Here is a 25476-nt window from a genome sequence, read left to right as displayed (position 1 = left end):
CGAGCTGCAAAGCTCCAGAAATCAGTAAATATCACAAAATCTATACTTTCCTTAAGTTGCAGGGTCTGGCTCCGGAAGTGAGGAATTGTAGCAGTAGGGGCAGAGGGGGGATTAATTGGGGCGACTGGGGGCTGGCCCTGGGAGCAGGAGGTCATGTGTGTCACCACCCAGCTTCATTTCAATGTGCAAATTCTTATGGATTTTTAGCACCTTGTTTCCTGAGAGCCAAAACAAGCTGATGTGTGAAGGATGCAAGAATAAATAAGATGTCAAATGTTGGCACTAAACCAGAGGGTACTTTTCCAGAAATCACAATCACACACACACAATTTCTCATACACGCATGCGCACACACACACACACACACACACACACGACAGAAAAATTTAAAATCGTACTCACCATTTCTACAGTGATGGTTTGTCCATTTAGTTCAGACTGATTCAGGGAGCTGATGCTTTCCGTTGCCTCCTCGGGTGTTAACATGGTTATGAATCCGTAGCAGCGTGCTCCAGGATTGCGAGCATCAGTTACCACTTTGGCACAAATCACCTGTAGAGAAATTATTCACGACAGGAGGCACTAGTGATTTTTCCAAGGAAATCTTGATATATCAAATGTCATTTATTGGCTGGTTAAATGTTTACTTGCAACTCAATATTTTATGAAAAGCAAATGCTTAAGTTCTTCAAACAGTTCGACACATCGAATGTAAACAGGTACAGATGCCTTCTCACCTTAAAGAACAGAGTCTGAAGTTTGGCGCAAATCTAAATGACTGCACTGCCCGTTGAATAAAGTTTTCATTTTTTAAATAGGCTAAACGGCGAGTTTCCTTGCTGAGATTTCTATCACAGTTCATTGCTCTGCGAATGTTATCTTTTCCAACCCTGTAATCCTCAATCAGCAACATTCTCCTCCATTCACCAATTTCAGAATGACTTCCATTTATATAAGCACCTTATCACATCTTGCCGAAACAACTCAAAGTGTTCATATGTAATCCAGCCCTACCAGTCTTTTGCCAATAATTGCAGTTTACATTCATCAGCTTTACATAAGAACATAAGAACATAAGAAATTGGAGCAGGAGTAGGCCAATCGGCCCCTCGAGCCTGCTCCGCCATTCAATAAGATCATGGCTGATCTGATCCCAACCACAAATCTAAAGAACACAAGAAGTCGGAGCAGGACCCGGCCACATAGCCCCTGGGCCCTCTCCGCCACCCACAGGGCATTGACCGATCCAAACTCAGCTTCATGTCCAATTTCCTGCCCGCTCCCCATAACCCCTAATTCCCTTTACTTCTAGGAAACTGTCTATTTCTGTTTTAAATTTATCTAATGATGTAGCTTCCACAGCTTCCTGGGGCAGCAAATTCCACAGACCGACCACCCTCTGAGTGAAGAAGTTTCTCCTCATCTCAGTTTTGAAAGAGCAGCCCCTTATTCTAAGATTATGCCCCCTAGTTCTAGTTTCACCCATCTTTGGGAACATCCTTACTGCATCCACCCGATCAAGACCCTTCACAATCTTATATGTTTCAATAAGATCGCCTCTCATTCTTCTGAACTCCAATGAGTAGAGTCCCAATCTACTCAACCTCTCCTCATATGTCCGCCCCCTCATCCCCGGGATTAACCGAGTGAACCTTCTTTGTACTGCCTCGAGAGCAAGTATGTCTTTTCTTAAGTATGGAGACCAAAACTGTATGCAGTATTCCAGGTGCGGTCTCACCAATACCTTATATAACTGCAGCAATACCTCCTTGTTTTTATATTCTATCCCCCTAGCAATAAAAGCCAACATTCCGTTGGCTTTCTTGATCACCTGCTGCACCTGCATACCAACTTTTTGATTTTCTTGCACTAGGACCCCCAGATCCCTTTGTACTGCAGTACTTTCCAGTCTCTCGCCATTAAGAAAATAACTTGCTCTCTGATTTTTCCTGCCAAAGTGCATAACCTCACATTTTCCAATATTATATTGCATCTGCCAAATCTCCGCCCACTCACCCAGCCTGTCTATATCCCCTTGCAGGTTTTTTATGTCCTCCTCACTCTCTACTTTCCCTCCCATCTTTGTATCATCTGCAAATTTTGATATGTTGCACTCGGTCCCCTCCTCCAAATCGTTAATATAGATTGTAAAGAGTTGGGGACCCAGCACCGACCCCTGTGGAACACCACTGGTTACTGGTTGCCAGTCCGAAAATGAACCATTTATCCCAACTCTCTGCTTCCTGTTCGATAACCAATCCTCCACCCATGCCAGAATATTACCCCCAATCCCGTGATTTTTTATCTTAAGTAATAATCTTTTATGTGGCACCTTGTCGAATGCCTTCTGGAAGTCTAAATACACTACGTCCACTGGTTCCCCTTTATCCACCCTATACGTTATATCCTCGAAGAACTCAAGCAAATTTGTCAGACATGACTTCCCCTTCATAAAGCCATGCTGACTTTGTCCTATTAAATTATGTTTATCCACATGTTCTGCTACTGTCTCCTTAATAATGGACTCCAAAATTTTACCCACCACAGATGTTAGGCGAACTGGTCTATAATTTCCAGCCTTCTGCCTACTACCCTTTTTAAATAAGGGTGTTACATTAGCAGTTTTCCAATCTGCCGGGACCTTTGCCAAGTCCAGAGAATTTTGGAAAATTATTACCAAAGCATCCACAATCCCTACTGCCACTTCCCTCAAGACCCTCGGATGTAAGCCATCAGGTCCAGGGGATTTATCCGCCTTGAGTCCCATTATTTTACTGAGTACCATCTCCTGAGTGATTTTAATCGTATTTAGCTCCTCCCCCCCGAGAGTCCCCTGTTTGTCCAGTGTTGGGATATTCTTAGTGTCCTCTACTGTAAAGACTGAAACAAAATATTTGTTCAGCATTTTTGCCATCTCCATGTTTCCCACCATTAATTTCCCGGTCTCATCCTCTAAGGGACCTATGTTTGCCTTAGCCACCCTTTTTCTTTTTATATAACTATAGAAACTCTTGCTATCTGTTTTTATATTTTTTGCTAATTTCTTTTCATAATCTAACTTCCCTTTCTTAATCAATCCTTTAGTTACTTTTTGCTGTCTTTTGAAGAATTCCCAATCTTCTATCCTCCCACTAAGTTTGGCTACCTTATATGTCCTTGTTTTTAATCGGATACTATCCTTGATTTCTTTACTTAGCCACAGATGGCTGTCATTTCTTTTACACCCTTTTTTCCTCAGTGGAATATATTTATTTTGAAAGTTGTAAAATAACTCCCTAAATGAACACCACTGCTCATGTACCGTCTTACCCTTTAATCTATTTTCCCAGTCCACTTTAATCAATTCCGCTCTCATACCATCATAGTCTCCTTTATTCAAGCTCAGTACGCTTGTTTGAGAATCAACCTTCTCACCCTCTAATTGGATATGGAATTCAACCATGTTGTGGTCGCTCGTTCCAAGGGGATCCTTAACTAGGACATTATTAATTAATCCTGACTCATTACACAGGACCAGGTCCAGGGTTGCCTGCCCCCTTGTAGGATCAGTTACATACTGCTCAAGAAATCCATCCCTGATGCACTCAATGAACTCGTCCTCAAGGCTGCTCTGCCCAATTTGATTTGTCCAGTTAATATGATAATTAAAATCCCCCATAATTATGGCTGTTCCCTTATTACATGCCCCGACTATCTCCTGATTAATACTTCTTCCAGCAGAGTTGCAATTATTAGGAGGCCTATATACTACGCCCACTAATGTTTTTTTTCCCTTATTATTCCTTATCTCCACCCAAACTGTTTCATTATCTTGATGCTTTGTCCCAATATCATTTCTCTGTATTACAGTGATTCCTTCCTTTATTAACATAGCCACCCCACCTCCCCTTCCTTCCTGCCTGTCCTTCCTGATTGCCTGCTCTCTATGCATATATCTTCATTCCTCTTGCAGTACAACCATTGAATTACTAAATCTGAATCTCCACTATCCTTTCAGTGGGGCAATGAAAAAGCAAACTGATTCTCCTCCTGGTCTTATCATCACTTGGCACTTTGGATACAAAACTGGCTTAGTGGCATTAGGCAGAGGGTGATGGTCGAAGGTTGTTTTTGTGACTGGAAGCCTGTGGCCAGTGGGGTACCACAGGGGTCGGTGCTGGGTCCCTTGCTGTTTGTGGTCTACATTAATGACTTGGATATGAATGTAAAAGGTATGATCAGTAAGTTCGCTGATGATACAAAAATTGGTAGGGTGGTAAATAGCGAGGAGGATAGCCTCAGTCTGCAGGACGATATAGATGGGTTGGTCAGATGGGCGGAACAGTGGCAAATGGAATTTAACCCGGAAAAGTGCGAGGTGATGCACTTTGGAGGGACTAACAAGGCAAGGGAATACACAATGAATGGGAGGACCCTAGGCAAGACAGAGGGTCAGAGGGATCTTGGTGTGCAAGTTCACAGATCCCTGAAGGCGGCGGAACAGGTAGATAAGGTGGTAAAGAAGGCATATGGGATACTTGCCTTTATTAGCCGAGGCATAGAATATAAGAGCAAGGAGGTTATGATGGAGATGTATAAAACACTGGTTAGGCCACAGCTGGAGTACTGTGTGCAGTTCTGGTCGCCACACTACAGGAAGGATGTGATCGCTTTGGAGAGGGTGCAGAGGAGATTCACCAGGATGTTACCAGGGCTGGAGCGCTTCAGCTATGAAGAGAGACTGGGAAGATTGGGTTTGTTTTCCTTGGAGCAGAGGAGGCTGAGGGGGGACATGATTGAGGTGTACAAAATTATGAGGGGCACAGATAGGATGGATACTAAGGAGCTTTTTCCCTTCGTTGAGGGTACTATAACAAGGGGACATAGATTCAAGGTAAAAGGCGGGAGGTTTAGAGGGGATTTGAGAAAGAACTTTTTCACCCAGAGGGTGGTTGGAGTCTGGAACTCACTGCCTGAAAGGGTTGTGGAGGCAGGAACCCTCACAACATTCAAGAAGCATTTGGATGAGCACTTGAAATGCCATAGCATACAAGGCTACGGACCAAATGCTGGAATATGGGATTAGAGTAGACAGGGCTGATGGCCGGCGCGGACACGATGGGCCGAAGGGCCTCTATCCGTGCTGTATAACTCTATGACTCTATGACTATCACTGATTTCAAATGGAACTCTTAAATTTGCCTCAGACATTCACACTCTTCTTTCATATCTAACACTTCTCAACTAAAGCCCAAGGCTATCCAAGACTTGAAATCTGTTGCCATATCTGAATACAATCTTCCAGCACTTCATTCACACTCCCAGATAACAGACATAAAAAAAATCCTTCTCTTAACTGCAGTCTCTGTATCACAACTTTGTCTTTCTGTTTTATCAATGATACTATGATCAGTGCTCTTACGAACATTCCTTTCTTATTCTTCCGAAGCTATAGTTTCACCTCCCCACATTCTCACTCTGCTAAAGTCAAGACTAATCGCACCATCTCCTACTCTAGCTCTTCTCTCCTAGCACTCTCTCCTGCCCTCCAATTGTCTTCCTACATTTTTCTACAGGCTTATAAAGCTGGAACTTGATCGCACCTTCCCATAACTTATGATTTCACTCTGGTACTCTTATCTCTTGGTGGTGTCCTACACAAGGGTCCTCCCCCTTTATTTCTTAATGGAAAAACCTCAAGGGATTATCTTTATTTATTGACATTCTTGGCTTCACTAAGCTTCAAAATATATCACAGATTTCCAATATTCAAAAATATATTTTTAACTCCACTATGGTTTATACTTGTATTAGGGCAGATTGATGAAAGTGAACATGCAATAGCCACTGTTCTGCTTCACTCCTTTCAATGCAACCTGTTGCTGCCATCAGCGACCAGCCCTCCAGAGGATCTAGGCCTTAGAATGGTTTGGAGCAGTACTTAATCAGAGATCACTGGGAGACTACAAGGTCGATCCAACAATAAATTTAACAACCGTGCACATCCAAGAAGTTACGTTATAAAGTAACAGATTTAAAGCATAAACTATCTCTGTATACACATTTTGTATAGCTACAGTGACACACCCTTTTGCATTGCATTTGGATACTCCACCTCAGGTGGATTGTTAACAGATAGGCATCATTAAGTATCAGCAAGGCACAGTTGGTAGTACTCTTGCTTCAGAAGGTTGTCGGTGCAATCCCCACTCCAGGACTCAAGCACATATTCTAGGCTGACATTTCGGTGTAGTAGAGGGAGTGCTGCATTACTGGAAGCACTTGTCTACCTGTTCAGGTGGACATAGAAGATCCCACAGCACTATTTGAAAAGCGTTGGAGCTCGTGTGTCCTGGCCAACATTCCTCTCTCAACCTCTAACAGATTAACTGGTCATTCATCTCGTTTGATGCTGGTCAGATCTTGTTAATTGGTTGTCACACATGCCTACATAACAACAATGGCTGCACTTCAAAAAGTTTATCCATTGACTGTGAACCACTTTGGGGCATCCTGAGGATGTAGCAAGACACTATATAAATACAAGCCCCTCCCCCTTCCCCATCAGAGAAAACGCATTTTTACAATTCTTACCTTGCCATGTTTACTGAAGAGGTTCTTTAAGTCAGTAGCTCTGGTGGCAGAGGACAGGCCACTCACCCAAAGGTTCTTGCCTGCAGTGTCTGAAGCTCTGCGGGGGCCAGGTCTCCCTGAATCGCAGGATATTCTCATTAATAATTACACCCAGGTACACAGCAAAGACTGGGGATCATGGAATAGAGATAGATGGAGAAGAACTACACTTCAATGGTACCTTTACATCATTTTTGTATATGTATTTTGTTTGGCTACTGTGATGCATCAATCCTGACAGCCTGGGTAGCCTGCTCCCTCCAATTGCAACAACCTCCGTACCGCACACCATCCAAGGTTGACAATGCGGGTAAACAATCTGCTGCAATTCAACACTGAATCCTGGGGTTTGCACTCTAAGTGTGGGGCACCTGGCCTCTGCCCATTGCTTCGCCCCCATCAATGGTGTGGGGAGAGTGGAAGCACAGGCCCAAACCCAGAATACATATCGCCATGAAATCCTCTTTTTTCAAAAAAACACTACTGCAGGTAATATCGTTTGTCTGTAACCGAACTCACGCACTTTTAGGTCCTAGAAACCTGTTAAAAACTGCTAACTACACGAGTGCAACAGTCCAAGTACTCATTAGTTATGAGAAGGCACCCACTTCATATCACATTCTAGCAGTGTCAGGAATGACAAATAGCAAGGTGTCCTGGAAAATTCTTCAGTTGCTCCATTGGGAACATGTTGCAGACGTACAGTTCCTTGCTAGGATTAAAGTTCAAAATTTCTCGACACCACTCCCTCATCATCACCATGACCAACGCCCCAAACATCAGACACTAAACAGCTAATCAAGTCAACTAACTATGGTGAATCCCAAGTCTAACTCATCAGTCTTACTCAACATTAATTAATAAGAAAGAATAGAAAAATGTATCGATTTTTTAAAATGTAAAAATCGTTCCCTCTCTCTCCCCATCCTGTTATGTAGAACCAGTACCAGACAGGAGTGAGTTGTTATGTAGAACCAGTACCAGACGGAGTGAGACGTCAGGTAGAACCAGTACCAAACGGAGTGAGATGTCAGGTAAAACCAGTACCAGACAGAGAGAGATGTCAGGTAGAACCAGTACCAGAGTGAGATGTCAGGTAGAACCAGTACCAGACAGAGAGAGAGGTCAGGTAGAACCCGTACCAGACAGAGTGAGATGTCAGGTAGAACCAGTACCAGACAGAGAGAGATGTCAGGTAGAACCAGTACCAGACAGAGTGAGATGTCAGGTAGAACCAGTACCAGACAGAGAGAGATGTCAGGTAGAACCAGTACCAGACAGAGTGAGATGTCAGGTAGAACCAGTACCAGACAGAGAGAGGTCAGGTAGAACCCGTACCAAACAGAGTGAGATGTCAGGTAGAACCAGTACCAGACAGAGAGAGATGTCAGGTAGAACCAGTACCAGACAGAGTGAGATGTCAGGTAGAACCAGTACCAGACAGAGAGAGAGGTCAGGTAGAACCCGTACCAGACGGAGTGAGATGTCAGGTAGAACCAGTACCAGACAGAGAGAGAGGTCAGGTAGAACCCGTACCAGACGGAGTGAGATGTCAGGTAAAACCAGTACCAGACAGAGAGAGAGGTCAGGTAGAACCCGTACCAGACGGAGTGAGATGTCAGGTAAAACCAGTACCAGACAGAGAGAGAGGTCAGGTAGAACCCGTACCAGACAGAGAGAGATGTCAGGTAAAACCAGTACCAGAGTGAGATGTCAGGTAGAACCAGTACCAGACGGAGTGAGATGTCAGGTAAAACCAGTACCAGAGTGAGATGTCAGGTCGAACCAGTACCAGACAGAGTGAATTGTTATGCAGAACCAGTACCAGACAGAGTGAATTGTTATGTAGAACCAGTACCAGACGGAGTGAATGTTATGTAGAACCAGTACCAGACGGAGTGAATGTTATGCAGAACCAGTACCAGACGGAGTGAATTGTTATGTAGAACCAGTACCAGACAGAGTGAATTGTTATGCAGAACCAGTACCAGACGGAGTGAATGTTATGCAGAACCAGTACCAGACGGAGTGAATGTTATGCAGAACCAGTACCAGACGGAGTGAATGTTATGCAGAACCAGTACCAGACAGAGTGAATGTTATGCAGAACCAGTACCAGACGGAGTGAATGTTATGCAGAACCAGTACCAGACGGAGTGAATGTTATGCAGAACCAGTACCAGACGGAGTGAATTGTTATGTAGAACCAGTACCAGACGGAGTGAATGTTATGCAGAACCAGTACCAGACGGAGTGAATGTTATGCAGAACCAGTACCAGACGGAGTGAATGTTATGCAGAACCAGTACCAGACGGAGTGAATGTTATGCAGAACCAGTACCAGACGGAGTGAATGTTATGCAGAACCAGTACCAGACGGAGTGAATGTTATGCAGAACCAGTACCAGACGGAGTGAATGTTATGCAGAACCAGTACCAGACGGAGTGAATGTTATGCAGAACCAGTACCAGACGGAGTGAATGTTATGCAGAACCAGTACCAGACGGAGTGAATGTTATGCAGAACCAGTACCAGACAGAGTGAGATGTTCCCTTTCACCCTGTGCGCACTGATCATGTATAGGAGCTGACTCTAAGACATATGGAAGCTCTATAGAACCAGATGGGAACAGTCCAAAATTTCTTTTGAAAGGGAATTAGTGCTCAAAAAAGAGTGAGGAGAGTGGAAATAAACTAGGTGGGTCATGCGAAAAAAAATATTGGCACAGATTCGATAAACTGAAAGGCCCGTTTCAGTGCTGTAACATTAGTTGATTCAACATCCATTCATCTGCTGCCTTCTCACCAACATGCTGCCATCCTTGTTCAATCAGAAAGTCATTACATTCCAATGCAGACTGCTTCACAAGTGTGTCAATGTAAATCCATGTCAGTGAACAGGAAGTACACTTTGGGATACCTGTTCCACCTTCCAACATTTTATCCACCTAAGGTGCATCCAAAAACCAGAGGGCAGGTCTGATAGGGGACTTGAGTTTAAATCCCAAGATTTGCAGGACCATCAGGCCCTGGCCCTCTTACTACCACCAAGATCAACACCAATGGTCAAAAAAACCCACAGGTTACAATCCAGCTCTGTTTTTAATAAAGTGACTACTTTAAAGAAAGGGCATCCTATCTTTTGGAGCACAAAAATGCACGCCCCACATAAACATCCTGCGGGTCCCAGAGGTTTGAAGTGCCGAGGCTCAGAGGCAGGAGTCAGCATTGCCTACAAGCACACAAAGATGAAAGGAACTGACTAGGATTTCTCCAGTCAGGTGAAAGAAGTTCCAGTCCTGGGGAAATGCCGCTTTAAATAATAAACTGTTAATCACGTCAATAAAGACACTCCAAGTCACAAATATTCATTAAAAAAAACCTGTGGTCAGGTGCTAGTCCAGCTACAAACAGATCTGTACATAATTGCCTCAATTATATTAAACTCTGCTGAATTTGTATTGCCTTCTGGCTGTGACATCTTCATGGTGAGAAGTATTAGCAACTGACTACAGGGACATTGAGTTGTCATTTTTAGTATTTCGTCTGTATTCTGAATTTTGTTTCCAGTTGCTTTAATTTATTAAACAATATATATGCCTGTTAAATACTATTCGAAGCATGGGGGAAGACAAGCTTACATGGATTTGTAGTCTATGACTTACCTTTCTCCTGATTTGCTTCATTCTTAGTATCTTTTCCATCCTCAACAGAGCTAAAGACATAAAGGTTGAGTCATTAGACATTTAGAAACTCACATAAATGGTTTCAAGAAAGACATGAGGCATCAACACTTCCATCCAGTGTAGAAGATATATTCTCCAATACCTACCCAAGTATTACAGCTACTGTCAGCTGTACATCACAGTGAATGAAACACTTGCAAACATGTTGTTTGCAGAGGTGAACATCAATGACGTTTTAGACCCAGCTACAAACAGATCTGTGCAAGGATTGCCTCAATTATATTTTCATACCATCAGTGAAGAGTACACACAAAGCAAAATCCCTGTTTGTAAGCAACCTCTGCAGGTTGGAGGAGAGTGGAAAGAATAAACAAAAGTAGCCTCTAACGGTACAGGGAAAAGATTATCAAGAGCTTTTAAACAAAAATAAAATCAGTTCTAAAATTACCACCACTGCGCGGGCCAATTCAGGAGACAAGTTTACTGGAATCATCTTAGCATGAATGAAAATCTGATCTAGAACTAAGAAACAACAAACCTCTTCTTCTGATCACTGCCCTCTACAATCGAAGGTTCTTTCTTAGCTGCTTCATCAGAACCTTCATCTTCTGGTTTCCTTGCATTGTCTTTACATTCCTCAGGTCCTGGCTGTGGTTCTTTCTCCACGTTCTCAGCCTCTGCCTCTTCCACTTCATGCTCCTGCTGGCAACTTTCCATCTTGCTCGTACTTTCAGTCGTATCCATCTTCTCAGTATTCACCTTTTCCATGGCGGGCTGCTGACAGTCCATTTCCATCTTGGGTCCATCCAGATGCATTTCACTATCCACGTCCAACGTAAGTATGTCCTCCACTTGAACCTTGGTTAGAGTGCTATTTTCCTCTTCTTTCTGGTAGGCATCCATATCAATCATATATTGCATCAATAACTGTGGGTCTTCAGGGGGCTCCTCCTCTGTAGGAACTGAACTACAAGCTTCCCCCGAATTCTCAGCTACATTCTCCTTTTCTATGGGATTAATGGAATAGAATAGCACAAGGTTTAATTACAACAGATTATAGCAAGTATACATGTGGAGCTAGTATGTTCCCCTACCCTTTAAATCCACTGGGAGATTGGAAAACTGAGGGAGCATTTCAGTGTAATATTTATTACTTTCTCACTAATTCATCCATAATGTCACAAGGCGGCAGGATAATGGCTCCCGGTGGCAACAGGAGTACTTCAACTGGTCAGAACTAAAAACATTTATTCAATTCCTATAAACTCAAATAGAATGCCGGGATTCAGCTCCAAGAGATTCAACATTTTAATTCTCCACATTTTTACATCTGTAAGCACTATTTTAAGATTGATATTTTATTAATGAAACACAAATCTCTCTAATGTACAAGTGGCATGAAGGCATGCATGACAGCCCTACACCATTGTGGTTTACCAGTCCCAACTCTTCAGTTCTTCATTTCTTCAATGTAAAGTCCATGTTAGCACACAGGTACGTAGGAAATTCAACAGTTTCTTGTCTTGTTAGAACATTTCTACATGAATTCAAACTACTTCATTTCCTTATCCTCTTATACAGGATATTCCCCATACGTTAACTAATGAATTAGGCTATCGTTTTGTAAGATTTCTTAAGAAAACACTGTTACTCATTCTATAAGGTTTCTGTAGTTCTGAACAATGTAGTCGGATATACTTATACAAATCACCAGATCTGACTTTGAAAGCACAATTGGTAAAGGGATAAAATAGCTCTGGAATTCTTAAGCAACCAATCCGGATAAGCCATTACCTGAAGCTTTATCACCACCTCCCGTGGTTTCCTCCCATCATCCCCAGTGCTAAATGCGCTCCTCCTCCCCCATTTTCTTGCTCCCTTTGGTATGAACTTCTTTCACTCCACTTCACAGTCTTCAAGGTACCAATCTTGGTTCCACTGGCCTCAGTTGGCCTCAAGATATCTTTATCACAATCGTTACTTTGTTTAGCTTTTTGGTTCCCCTGGCTCCCAGTTTTGATTACTCCCATAGGAATGCATAGATACTGGAAGCTCTGATGCTGGAAATAGCCAAAACTTCTTACAGCCTTGGCTCAGTGGTAGCATTCTTGCCTGAGTCAAGAAGTTGTGGGTTCAAGCCCCACTCCAGAGACTTGAGCACATAATCCAGGCTGAGGGAGTGCTGCACCGTTGGAGGTGCCATCTTTCAGATGAGATGTTAAAGCAAGGCTCCACTTACCCTCTCAGATGGACGTAAAACATCTCATGACACTATTCGAAGAAGAACAAGGGAGTTCTCCCATTGTTCTGGCCAACATCTATCCTTCAATCAACATTATTAAATTAGATTATCTGATGATTTATCGCACTGCTGTTTGTGGGGCCTTGCTGTGCACAAATTAGCTGCAACATTTTTCTACATTACAACAGTGACTACACTTCAAAAGTACTTCAGTGGCTGTGAGCTCTTTGGAACGTCCTGAGGTTGTTAAAGGCGCTATAAAAACACAAGTTCTTTCTTTCAGCCCTCTATAACTAACTTGCACTAATAGCTTGGACAATACTACTCTCTGCTTATCTTTTAACAAACACATTTTGATACAGCACCACCTACATTCAAAAGCTAAAGGTGAAGGCTTTTCTACAACAAAAAATTGTTGGATAGCGATTAAAATAACCACTTATCTGGAATGGGAAACCATAGTAAGAATAGCAATAGGTCACCTTCTCAGGCACAGAACACCAACTCAGAATTATCAGCACCATCACCATAAGATTTAATGAATGGTTCTTCCCCTTTGATTCCCTTTCCTCTCCCAGCCACTTTTACAAACAAGGTCTTTCACATCTTCCTTGACCACTCTGATCAGCTGACTGGGGCGGAGCAAAGCCAACAAGATTAATCCAAGGTTCTCCCTGTCCTCCCCGGCACAGAAGGTTGAGTATCATGTCCTGCATCAACTGGCAGCATGAATGAGCAACAAAGCAGCCTAAACACCTGGGTCAAGGCAGTCAGACAGCAACTCAGACTCAGTAAAGAATGGAATAGCTAAATGAAACCCAAGTCTAGCTGAATTTGGCTGGTTTTAGATGGGTTTAGAAGGGAAACAACTTTCTACTTAGCTGAAGGAGTGAAAAGCAATTTTGCTAGATGAATCAAATTCAAGGATCCATTCAAATTCAAGGATCCATTCTCTCATCCTCTAACTATGACAGCTTGGCTAGAAAGCCACAGATAGGTTTTACTTTACTGCAGTTTCAGACTTGTAAACAACTCAAAAAGTCAACTTTTGAATTTATAAAAACAATCCATCAACATTGCCAACTCTATTTGTGAAAGCTGAAAAACATCTTGGTGTTAAATTGCCTGAAAGCATCACAACAGGTCAGATGTGCAGTAAAAGTCCAGCAGCACAACGATCCAAATTGACAGATCGCCTCAGTTTTCCATTCTGCCTGTAGCTGTGCTATTCTCCAAATGACCACCACTACAAAATGCTGTCACACTTGCTACTGACTGCGTTTTGAGAAAAAAGGGGGGGAAAATGGGAGAGATGAAGTGTTTAGTCAGAAGGTTACAAGATGATCTTCAACAATACCTGCTTCTTCTAGTATCGCTTCAGTCTCCTAAAAGGGAGAGAAATACAATGCATTAGAAAGAGTGGCACTTTATGTAGCATCCATATTATTTATATTATGACACCAAAAGCAGTTTCCCAGTTTAAAGCCAGCCATCGTGGATGAAACCATGCAGGGAAACAGGAACAGAGATTGCATGGTTCATCATTTAACCCATGAACAAATGTGGGGTGATATATTTCCTAGTCTTTAGAAACAACTTGCTTGCAGATGTCAAAAAATTAATTTTAACAATGGTAATTTCCTCATTTTTTCTATTTTTGTTCAATTTTTATAAAAAGACAAGTTTATGAATTTTAAAGACTTGCCACTAAGGGGCTGGACTCCTGCTCAAAAGCAAGACCTTAACATTTCCAAGCTTGGGGGTGATTGACATACCATGGCTAAACCTTAGCTCCCAAAATCCTCTCCTCATCGAAAGTAATGAGGGTTAGGGCTTTGCTAATCCAAAACATCGTGGTAATTACTGCCCAATGAGGATAAAATGCAGGCCTATATTCAAACAGATATTTTGGAAGGCCATCGTAGGGCCTTACCTTGGAGTATTCTTTTAACTACATCGGAATTCTTATATGTAATCTCAAATAGAGTTAAAAAATAAATATCTGAACTTGTACATAGCAAGTAATGAAATCTAACATTAGGTCTTACTTGGTCAGATATTCATCAACATGGTTTTGCTAAGTGAATTTTTGTACATATATCAAGATTGAGGGATCTTATCACAGGAAAACTAAAACATTTTCCTATTTCAGGCACCCAGTACCAGCATCAAACATACCCAGACCAGATATAGTATGAAATAGTTGCCCTGTAAGTCTCCATCTACTGGGTCCCAATAATATTTCTTTACCTCCTAAAGCACTAGTGTGGCATTTCAATTTCCTCCATCATCTATCGTTGTGGACTTTACCAGTGAGAATGAAAAATTTAAAAATAGAATTCAGGTTACCCCAACGAATTTCATCCAGGACTCTTACAGTCAGCAATCATACTTTCACACCAGAAGTCCTCTAGATTCAAACGTAGGCCACAGAGGTGCACAGGCCATGTGTGAACCCACTGTGCCTCCCAGTTCCTCGGTAACATGGGTCTTACATGTGGACCATCAAAGGTCATAGAATGATAACCGTAGGATAAGTGTTCTGTTTACCTCCAAGTTGGGTCCATTTCAACAATAATATGCCTTTATCTCAAGAGGGATAGATTACAAAGGGGAGGAAGTTATACTTCAGTTGTATGCAGCCTTGGTCAGGCTCCATCTGGAGTACTGCATTCAGTTCTGGGCACTGCACCTCAGGAAGGATATATTGGCCTTGGGGAGGGGGAGCGCAGATTCACCAGAATCATACAGAGGCAAATGGGGGTGAACTAGGACAGGAACTCATTTGTATTCCCTCGAGTATAGAAGATGGAGGGGCGATCTGATAGAGGTGTTTAAAACGGATTTAATAGGACAGATATAGAGAAACTAATTCCTCTGATGATGGAAATCAAGAATATGGGGACTTAATCTTAAAATTAGAACTAGGCCATTTAGGAGTGAAATCAGCACTTTTTTCATATCAAGGGCAGTGGAAATCTGGAACTCTCTCCCCCAAAAGGCTGTGGATGCTAGGGGTCAATTGTAGTTTTCAAGACTGATATTGATAGATGTTTGCTAGCTAAGGATATCAAGGAATATGGAGCAAAGGCGGGTAAATGGAATTGAGGTACAGATCAGCCATGATCTAATTGAATGGCGGAGCAGGCTTGAGGGGCAGAGCAACCTACTCCTGTTCCTGTGTTCCTCTGACTACATTTAAAATATAAGGATGTCGTTCCATCAAACAATTATGATCTAACGAACAATAAAAGTGACAAGGTAATTATGTAAGAAAATATTAATACGTTCAATGTGAAACATTTTTCACACAATCATCCCTCAAGTAATATGTCTAGTTATGTTTTATGTAAAAATGATTTAATGAAGTTCTATCTTACTTCAGTAACTTGCATTGGCTCCCCCTCTGTTGCATCTTCTGTTGTTCCTTTCGGTTCCTCAACCAGAAAATATTCAGAACATTAGCCCAAACATCAATGGCTACAGAGACTAAGATCAAATGAAGCTCAGAACACACACATTACAACTAAAGATGTCATTCCACTATGTTTTGTAAATATGTAAGCAACAACCTAATAATTCCTCCCCTGATCCAAAGGTAGAATCAAGGCCTCAGGCCCGGAGACATGGGCCCCGATATTTACAGGGAGGGAGATGGCGCCTGTCAGCAGCCGAGAAACCCGGAAATACCGGGAAGGTGGAGGTCCTGCCAAATTTAAATGGCAGGAACTCATTTGAATTTTTTATTACCCCGTTTCCCGTCCGGCAGCAAACCAGAACGAGAGGTTGGCCACTGCCAGGCGTGAAAGCCTGCTGTAAAAGGCAGCAAGCAGGGAATGGAGAAGAGGGAGAGATCACATAGCGGGGGGGGGGGAACGAGTAGGTCGATCGTGCGGGGGAGGGTGAGTCGGTCGATCGCGGTGGGGGGGGGGGGCGGGGAAAGACACCAAAGTGGGTTACTCGGCCGACCCTAAACCTGTCGCAGTTAAACCAGAAGTAGACGTGTTCATAGCAGGTTGGGGTCGGGTTTCCCATTTTTAGCAATTTAACTCCCCCTGGCCACTGTCCCGCCTGTCCTGGGGAGAGGTAACATGGGCTCCACTAGTAATTGCACACAACAGTCATTTAGAACCTCCTTACTTTTTCAACTGAAGTCAAGTCTGGCATAAGTTTGAGGGCCTTGTCCATGTCACCTTCCACACCAGCAGGGTCAGCATCTCCTGCTCCTGAAATATTCGTTACTTCAGTATCCTGTACCTGGTCAACAAAAGCTTCAATATCCTCCTGTGGTGAAGGAAAAAAATCAAGCTAAGAACCCACTACACTGTTGAACAACACTTATGAGAATGGCCATGTTGCAATCCCAAAACCTGCAAAAAGTAACAGTGGGATGTAAGTTTCTACAACATTCCACACACGTCGTACCCCCTTAGTCACATGGCTATGTATGAACACTATCACGGATGGGGAGAAAGGAAAGGCCACTCCACACTGTTCTCAGATAACTGTCAAAAATGGGTTCAGAGCAACACAGCTGGTTCCTGAAAACACATCATATGACCCTTCCTCAGCAACATACAGAAAGTCTGGACTAACATAACTGGCCTCTCATTATTATAACTGTGTAGGGTGGTATAGTCTCTCCCTGTACAATGCCAGCGGATCATCGACTCATAACTGTATAAAATGTGTATAACATTCTGTGCTATACACATTTTAGAGCTCATGTTGTCCACAAGATCCACCCCCTGCTCTCTTAACCCCATTGCCACTAAACCGCTGACCACCTAACTTCTCTTCTGTTCCTGACCCTGATGCTAGCTGACATTGTAAATGGTTCCCTCTCCTCAGGTACTGTTCCCCTCCATTTCAAAACCCCCATCATTATCTCCCTCCTCAAAAAACCCACTCTCAATCCCGTTGGCCTTGCAAACTACCGCCAAATATCCAACCTCACTTTCCTCTCCAAAGGCCTTGAACGTGTTGTCGCCTACCAAATCTGTGCCCATCTTTCCCGCAGCTCCATATCTGAATCTCTCCAATCGGGTTTCTGCTCCTGCTACAGCAATGAAACAGCCCTAATCCAAATCATAAACGACATCCTCTGTGACTGTGGTGCATTATCCCATCTCGATCTCCTCGATTTCTCCGCAGCCTGTGTCACGGTCGACCACACCATCCTCCTCCAACTTCTCTCCTCCGTTGTCCAGCTGAGTGGGACTGCCCTTACCTGGTTCCACTCTTACCTATCCAACTGTAGCTGACAATGGCTTGTCTTCCCACCCCCACACCAGTACCTTCAGACTCCCCAAGGATCTATCATTGGCCTCCACTTCTTCCTCATGTACATGCTGCCCCTTGACAACATCGTCCAAAGACATGGAATAGGCTTCCACGCACGTGCTTATGACACCCAACTCTACTTCTCCACCATCTCTCTAAACCGCTCCACTGCCACTTTGTTTTGTCATGCTGCTTGTCCAACATCCAGTGGATGATTGTGGATGAGACACAATTTCCTCCAATTAAACAGTGGAAAAACTGAAGCCATTGTCTTCAGCCCCCGCCACAAACTCCGTTCCCTCACCACCAATTCCATCCACCATTGTGTCAGGCCGAAACAGACTTTGCAACCTTGGGGTCCTATTTTACCGAGCGGAGTTTCCGACCCTATATATTCTCCATCACTTCCACCTCAGTGACATCACCATTCTCAGACCCTGTCTCAGCCCATCTGCTGCTAAAACACTTATCCATGCCATTGTCACCTCCAGACACAACTATTCGAATACTCTCCAAACCAGCCTCCTAACCACCTGCTTCCATAAAGATCAGCTCATCCAAATCTCTGCTGCCCATATTCTTTCGTGCACCAAGTCTTGCTTGCTCTTCACCCCTGTGACCACTGACCTACATTGGCTCCCAGTCCCTCAATGCCTCCAATTTAAAATTGTCATCCTTGTATTTAAATCCTTTCATGACCTTGCCCCTCCCTACCTCCGTAACTTCGCCCAGCCCTGCGAACCCGCATGCCCAGAGAAGTCTCCATTCCTCTGACTCTGACCTTTTGTGCATGCCCCACTCCCTTTGGCCCACCACTGGCGGCTGAGCCTTCAGCCGCCTAGGCCCAACTCTCTGGAATTTCCTCCTAAACCCTTTTGCCTCTCCACTGTTAAGACCCTCCTTAAAACTCATCTCTTTTGGTCACCCCTCTCAGTATCTCCTTATCTGGCTCGGCACCATTTTTGTCTGATTATGCCTCTATGAAGCGTGTTGAGATATTTTTCTATGTTAAAGATGCTATATAAATGCAAGTTGTTGTTGCTATAACCTTGTAAAATAGCATAAGGTAGGAACTTGTTGGTATATTGAAGATGTAACATTTCCAGTGTGCCTTCTCTAGGAACTGCAACTTGATGTGGTGGGAAGCTTTGCGTGCTGCAATGATCCCGAGACCTATGCTGGTGGGAGTATAACTCTTGGTGGGGCCACCCACGTCACACAGGTCCAGACTGAAGGCAGTCCACCCACCCTCCTGGTAGGGGATTGAGAGTCAGGCTAATGACCTGTCCGTGTAAAAATGCCTTTTGTTACGGAAACAAACCAGAGACAAGACAACAGTGGACAAGCTGGATGTGAGGCAAGATGATACTCTGATCGGAGCCAAATATCTTGCTCAGAACAGGCAGCACTGGTAGAAATGGGTTGTCTCACAGGAGACTCTAACTAACTAATTAATTTCCAGTGTGCCTTCACAATATATTTGAAACATATGTTCTGAATTTTCGGATTTCCCTTCATCAGATTTGAATTTGCTTGGAAAATGGGTAGGAATCCCTCCAGTGTAAAACCTTTGGAAGAACTCTAAAGGTCTCTAATAGATACCCAATGTTGTTTCCCAGCAGTTTCCGCAGGTCTTTGTCCTGTGCCACATGAATCTTGGTTTACCTGCAACTAGATCTCCTGTACAGTTCAAAAATATTTTCAAAAGAGCACCTCGTCGGTGTAAGCTTGGTTCAGTGATAGCACTCTCGCCTGAGTCAAAAGGTCGTGGGGTTCAAGCCGCACTCCACAACTTTAGCACATAATCTGGGCCGACACTCCTGTGCACGACTGAGGGAGCGCTGCACTGTTGGAGGTACCATCTATAGAATGAGATATTAAACCAGAGAGTGGAATTCAAGGTAATTACTCAGGTTGGCGGAAGTTGGGACGTGGCGTTCCACAGGGATCGGTGCTGGGACCATTTTTGTTCACCACTGACACAAACAATTTGGACTGGATAGATTTAGAGATGTTTTCACTTGTGGGGTGTCCAAAACCAGGGGTCATAAATATAAGATAGTCACTAATAAATCTAATAAAGAATTCAGGAGAAACTTCTTTACCCAGCGATTGGTTAGAATGTGGAACTTGCTACCACATGGAGAGGTTGAGGCAAATAGCATAGATGCCTTTAAGGAGAAGCTAGATAAGTACATGAGGGAAAAAGGAATAGAAGGATATGCTGATAGGGTGAGATGAAGTAGGGTAGGAGGAAGCTCGTGTGGAGCATAAAACACCAGCACAGACCATTTGGGCCAAATGGCCTTTTTCTGCACTTCTTTGTAAACCAAAGTCCCGTCTGCCTGTTCAGGTGGATGTGAAAGATCCCCGGCACTATTCAAAGAGGAGTAGGGAATTTTCCTGGTGTCCTGGCCAACATTTGCCCCTTAACCAAAACAGGTAACAACAGCTTGCATTTATATAGTGCCTTTAATGTAGAAAAACATTGCAAGATGTTTCACGTAAGTGTAATCAGACAAAACAGACACCGAGTCAAAGAAGATGTTAAGAGGTAGGTTTTCAGGAGGGTCTGAAAGGAGGAGAGAGAGAGGAGGGAGGGTGGAGAGGTTTAGGGAGGGAATTCCAACATTTAGGGCCTAGACAGCTGAAGGCACGGCCACCAATGGTGGAGCAAAGGAAGCTGGGGATGGGCGAGACCAGAGTTCTTGGAGGGTTGTAGGAGGGTGTTGAGATAGGGACAGGCAAGGTCATGAAGGGATTTAAACACAATGATGAGAATTTTAAATTGGAGGTGTTGCCGGACCGGGAGCCAAAGTAGGTCAGCGAGCTCATGGGTGATGGATGAACAGGACTTGGTGAGAGTTAGGATATAGGCAGCAGAGTTTTAGATGAGCTAAAGTTTATGCAGGGTGGCAAATGGGAGGCCAGCCAGGACAGCATTGACATGGAGGTGACAAAGGGATGGCTGAGGGTTTCAGCAGAAGATAGGCAAAGGTGAGAGATGTTACAGAGGTGGAAGGTAGGTGGTATTTGTGATAGAGAGATTATGGGGTTGTAAGCTCAGGTCGGAGTCAAATAGATTGCTGAGTTTGTGAACAGTCTGGTTCAACCTGAGACAGCGGCAAGGGAGGAGGGTGGAATCGGAGGAGAGAGTACGGAATTTGTGGCGGGAGCTGAGGGCATTATATTGTCATTCATTCATTTGCTGGGTGCAAACTGGCTGCCACGTTTGCCTGCATCAGAGCAGTGGTTTACTTCAGAAGTAACCCATTGGTTGTAAAAATGCTATGGGGAGTCCCGATGATGTAATAAATACAAGTTCTTTCCTTCTGGAAGATCAGACTCAATACATTTCTTTCAACTCTAGATTTCAGGCACAGTACATAAAACTAAGGATGCAGACGTTATCTGCTAGTTATGCACTAACACAATTTACTTCTTCTTTCTCATCAAACGTAACTGCTGTTCAATAAAATAAAGGTAATCAATCCCTTTGATCTTTATGAAAGGAGACACAGTCTGATCTCCAATTAAATAAAGCAAGCAATTCACACGTTGTGGCACATGGGGAAAAGATTGGACTACAGCCAAACTGTTTGGCTGATCATTAAAACAAGTAATCTGTGACTGCAAAAAAATTACAAGGCAAAATCAGGAAAGTGCAACAGACAGATATGGACTCTCCATTCATGTTATTAAATGTAAAAGACTGGTATACAGCAAAGTATTATGTACAACAGCCTATTGTTATTTTGATTCAACTTCTGTAAAGATCTGTTGTGAACTTTATTCCCCTTACGCTGGTGAAAATACATACAAGTTCCTAACTTCAAAGCCAGAACCAAAACACTTCTTTCTCCAACATGATTTAAATGAATATTTTTGTTCTGACTGGCTGTTAATACTCAGCCTTCCATCTTCAGAGATGATTATTTTAAAACATGCCCATGTTTTAAATAAGTACAAAGATACATGTATTAACAATTTTCAAAGTTGCAGAAATTTAAACTCAATTTATTTGTATTTTTTTTCCTATTTAAATGTTGTTAGTGGAACCTAATGGGATTTCAAGCCATCTGTATAAAATTCCATGTTCTTTCTCATTTTTATGTTTATATCCAAAATTTCAGCATGCCATGTTCTGTGCTCGATTATGCATGCAGGGGTTCTCAAACAGAATGCTGCACCATATTTGCATTTAGTTACATGGGGCTCAATTTTGAAAGCCAAGTCCGGGTGCATTGGGGGTGGGGGGGGCCAAGAAAATCGGAGAAATCCAGAGCAGGAACAAATCCCAGCTCCAATCCACCAACTTCCGCGTTTGACCCAGACACATCTGGGTGCGCCCGCTTTAGGAAGCCGGAAGTCCCGCCGGCAATTAAAGCCAGTGGGAAGGTATTTAAAGCAGTAATTAAGGGAGTTGAACTTGTTAAATTACTTCATTTTATGCTGATTGAGGCATGGAAAGGATTTTAACTCTGCCTCAGCGTGTTTCCCACGGCCTCTGAAACACGCCATGGTGAAGGAGCCTTGTTTCAGCCGGCAGCCATTTGAATATTTAAATGCCTGTTTGACAGATGGGGATAAAAGGTGAGTTAATGCAGCAGATCTGCAAGATCTTTGTGTTTAGACTGAAAATTCTTGGTTTCCACTCAGAATTCTTCTGTTTACGCATATTTACCAACTTTTCGGACCCCCTCAAACTCACACCATCAGGATAGGGGGGTGCGATGACTGCATTCACCACAACATCCGAGGACGAGCAACATCACCATCCTCACCAGGCTCGGCGTGCACTTCCGCCACTTGGAGCTTCACAACACAGTGCCGCGCCACAGGCACCTGCACAAGAGCACAGAGGGAGCAACGTCGCAGGAGGCACTACCCTTGCCAGAGGGTCGACAGACCAAGGCTCAGCTTCCTGGACCTCTCGGAGGACCAGTGCATACAGAGGCTGAGAGTGAGTTGCCAGGTGGTCGCAAACATCTGCCGCTTCCTTCTTGCAAGTTGCTCCTGGCTGGGCCTGGCAGCATCTCATTACCCGTCGCTGTTAAAGTCACCACTGCCCTCAACTTCTTCACCTCCGGATCATTCCAGGGTGCCACCGGTGACTTCGCTGGGGTCTCTCAGTCGTCTACACACAAGTGCATAAGGCAGGTCACCAACTGCTTGTTTCGCAGGGCCTCGCAATATGTCAACTTTCCCATGGACGACCTCAACTAGACAGAGAGGGCAGTGGGATTCCACTATGTGGCTGGTTTCCCACGGGTACAGGGTGCAATCGATTGCACCCATATAGCAATATGAGCTCCTCCACATGAGCCAGGACTGTTCATCAACAGGAAGGGCTATCACTCCATCAACACTCAGCTCATTTGTGCCCACCGCAAACGATTCCTTGACGTGTGCGCCAGATTCCCTGGCAGCTGCCACGATTCCTTCATTCTGAGGGAATCCAACATCCCGGGGCTCTTCCACGCACCAAACACTCTCAAAGACTGGCTCCTCGCACAAGTGGCTCATGACACCTCTGGGGAACCCCATAAGCAAGCAACAGCGTTGATACAACGACAGCCACATCGCCACCAGGTCTATAACTGGACATATGATAGGGCTGCTCAAGATGCAATTTCAGTGCCTCGATCATTCTGGGGGAGCACTTCAATACGCACCAGCGAGAGTGGGTCACATTACAGTCGTGTGTTGTGTCCTGCACAACAGAGCGGGTACCGGTTGAGGAGGCCCCATCCCCTCATCCTCATCTGCCATCCACGTTGAGGAGGAGGAGGAGCAGGAGGAGGAGGAGGAGGAGGAGGAGCAGGAGGAGGAGGAGGACCAACCCATGGGCAGAGCAGCGGCTCACCTGGTTGCTCGTGAGGCCAGGGAGTCACTAATACGTGAACAGTTCTCCTAACATCAGAAAGTGAGAAGAGTCCAGTCCTCACACCACCTGGAAAGACCATTGCCAAAACCAGCTCCCCACCCACTCCCCAACACAAAACAGTCCTGCAACTAGACATACACCCACTATAAAGTGACCCACTGGGTGGCATCAAGTGTCGCCGTTCATGGTGAAGCACATGAAAGGGCCCTATCACAAAAAGCAATCAAGAATGGGCAAGATGTGGCTGAAATGGTAAGAATGATAACATTTAATGTGACTTTAACAAAAAGCAAATATAAAGAAAAACATGACAGACTGTCAGACACCCTTGTGCATCCCCTTTGTGATCACAAAACCTTCGCCTTTCTCTTCCTACTACTCCTACGTGGTGCCTCCCCTGTGGCTGCAGCAGAGGTAGTGGCAGGTTGCTCATGTTCATGCCCTGACTGCTTAGATGCTTTCGGCCTACACCCTCTGGGTTTTGGAGCCCATGAGGGCCCCGCCAAAGAGTGCTTCACCTGCACCTGTGCAGGGGCTGATTCGGCCACCTGCAGACGAGGCAGCATTGGGGGTACTGATTGAGAAGGGGGCAATGGGTGAGACGTGGAAGCACTTTGAGTGGCGTCCCCACTTCCATGCCCCCTTTCGCCATCATCTCTCTCCTGGGCCTGGACCACATCACTCCTACCACCCTGCTGGACAACAGTTTGGAGGACATGTGTGATGCCTTGGAAGGCCACTTCTAAAGGATCTGTCAGCCTGTTTAAGGTGGCAGAATGGTGTTCACCGTGAGTCCGAATGGCTGTTGTCAGGGCCTGAATGGACTAAATTGTGAGCCGTGCTTGAAGCTCAACAGATGCTAGCCAACGCAGACATTCCCGCACTTACCTGTGACACTATCTCAGAGATTCCCTCCCGGAACTGTGCCACCATTCCACTAATGCAGGAGTTGGAATCCTCCATCCTCTGTGCTATTGTGGAGAGCGTGCGAGACACCTGTTCCAGTACCTCACAAATGTGTTGCTGTCCCTTGATCATTCTCCTTTTAAAGGATGGCCCCCAGGGTTCAGCATCTGTGTCCAACTGAGCAGAGCCTGGAGAGGAGTGCGTTCACCAACACAGACTCTCAACAGCTACCCCTGCCACCAGTGTCTACGCGTGCTCACTTGTGTGTGGTGACTCACAAGGTGCCAACCCACTACTAGACTACTAGGACCCACCAAGGTGTGAGTATCTGCGCTGGTGGATGGCTCGCTATGATGTGACAGTGCGCCCTCAGAGGCCTGGAGCTTCTCTGAGGAATCGCCCTCTGCCATCACTGCGGCCAGTGAAGGGCCTGTAAGAAAACAGAAGGCAATATTAAGCATCATCACAGTATGTCATGTTGCGATGACCATACTGAGGTGTTCAACATGGCAATCATTGTTAACATCAATTCATATTGTGTGTGATGAATGTTAAAGTTATGTCACCAGACGTTTATGGGGTGCCAGTCACAGCGTCCCCGACGGACAGACACTCAAGGGTGCGGCTGATCTCCAGCACCTCCTGCTCCGCCTCTGTGAGGACCACTATTTGTTGTGGCCCCCCTCCAGTCCTCGCCCTCTCACGTGCGTTTTGTGCTCTCTTCTCCTAGAAGGGGAGAAAGTACAGACGTGAGTGAGTAATGGTGAAGTGGCCAACTGATGAATTGGGTGAGGCTGACCGTGAAAGAGATGCATCAGAGGGTGAGTTTGAGACAGAGACATCACATTGGATGTGGATTG

The 25476-nt window shown here is 44.4% G+C and overlaps 1 protein-coding gene across 3 annotated transcripts in view; it reads right to left on the bottom strand.

The window, feature by feature from the left end:
* Positions 1 to 25476, bottom strand: part of LOC137299331 (scaffold attachment factor B1-like) — a 93918-nt gene that overhangs the window by 51452 nt on the left and 16990 nt on the right. For all 3 annotated transcript variants that reach the window (XM_067967989.1, XM_067967991.1, XM_067967990.1), the window contains exons 4-10: positions 16681 to 16824; positions 15921 to 15977; positions 13898 to 13925; positions 10837 to 11305; positions 10278 to 10327; positions 6574 to 6689; positions 403 to 552 (exon numbers count right to left, since the gene is read on the bottom strand). In XM_067967989.1, coding sequence (XP_067824090.1) covers positions 403 to 552; positions 6574 to 6689; positions 10278 to 10327; positions 10837 to 11305; positions 13898 to 13925; positions 15921 to 15977; positions 16681 to 16824 — 1014 coding nt within the window. The remainder of the gene's footprint in view (positions 1 to 402; positions 553 to 6573; positions 6690 to 10277; positions 10328 to 10836; positions 11306 to 13897; positions 13926 to 15920; positions 15978 to 16680; positions 16825 to 25476) is intronic.

The sequence above is a fragment of the Heptranchias perlo genome, chromosome 29 (genome assembly GCF_035084215.1).
Source record: "Heptranchias perlo isolate sHepPer1 chromosome 29, sHepPer1.hap1, whole genome shotgun sequence".
In the NCBI taxonomy this organism is placed as follows: Eukaryota; Metazoa; Chordata; class Chondrichthyes; order Hexanchiformes; family Hexanchidae; genus Heptranchias; species Heptranchias perlo.
Note: the sequence above shows the minus strand (reverse complement) of the source record. Positions and strands in the feature narration are given on the sequence as shown.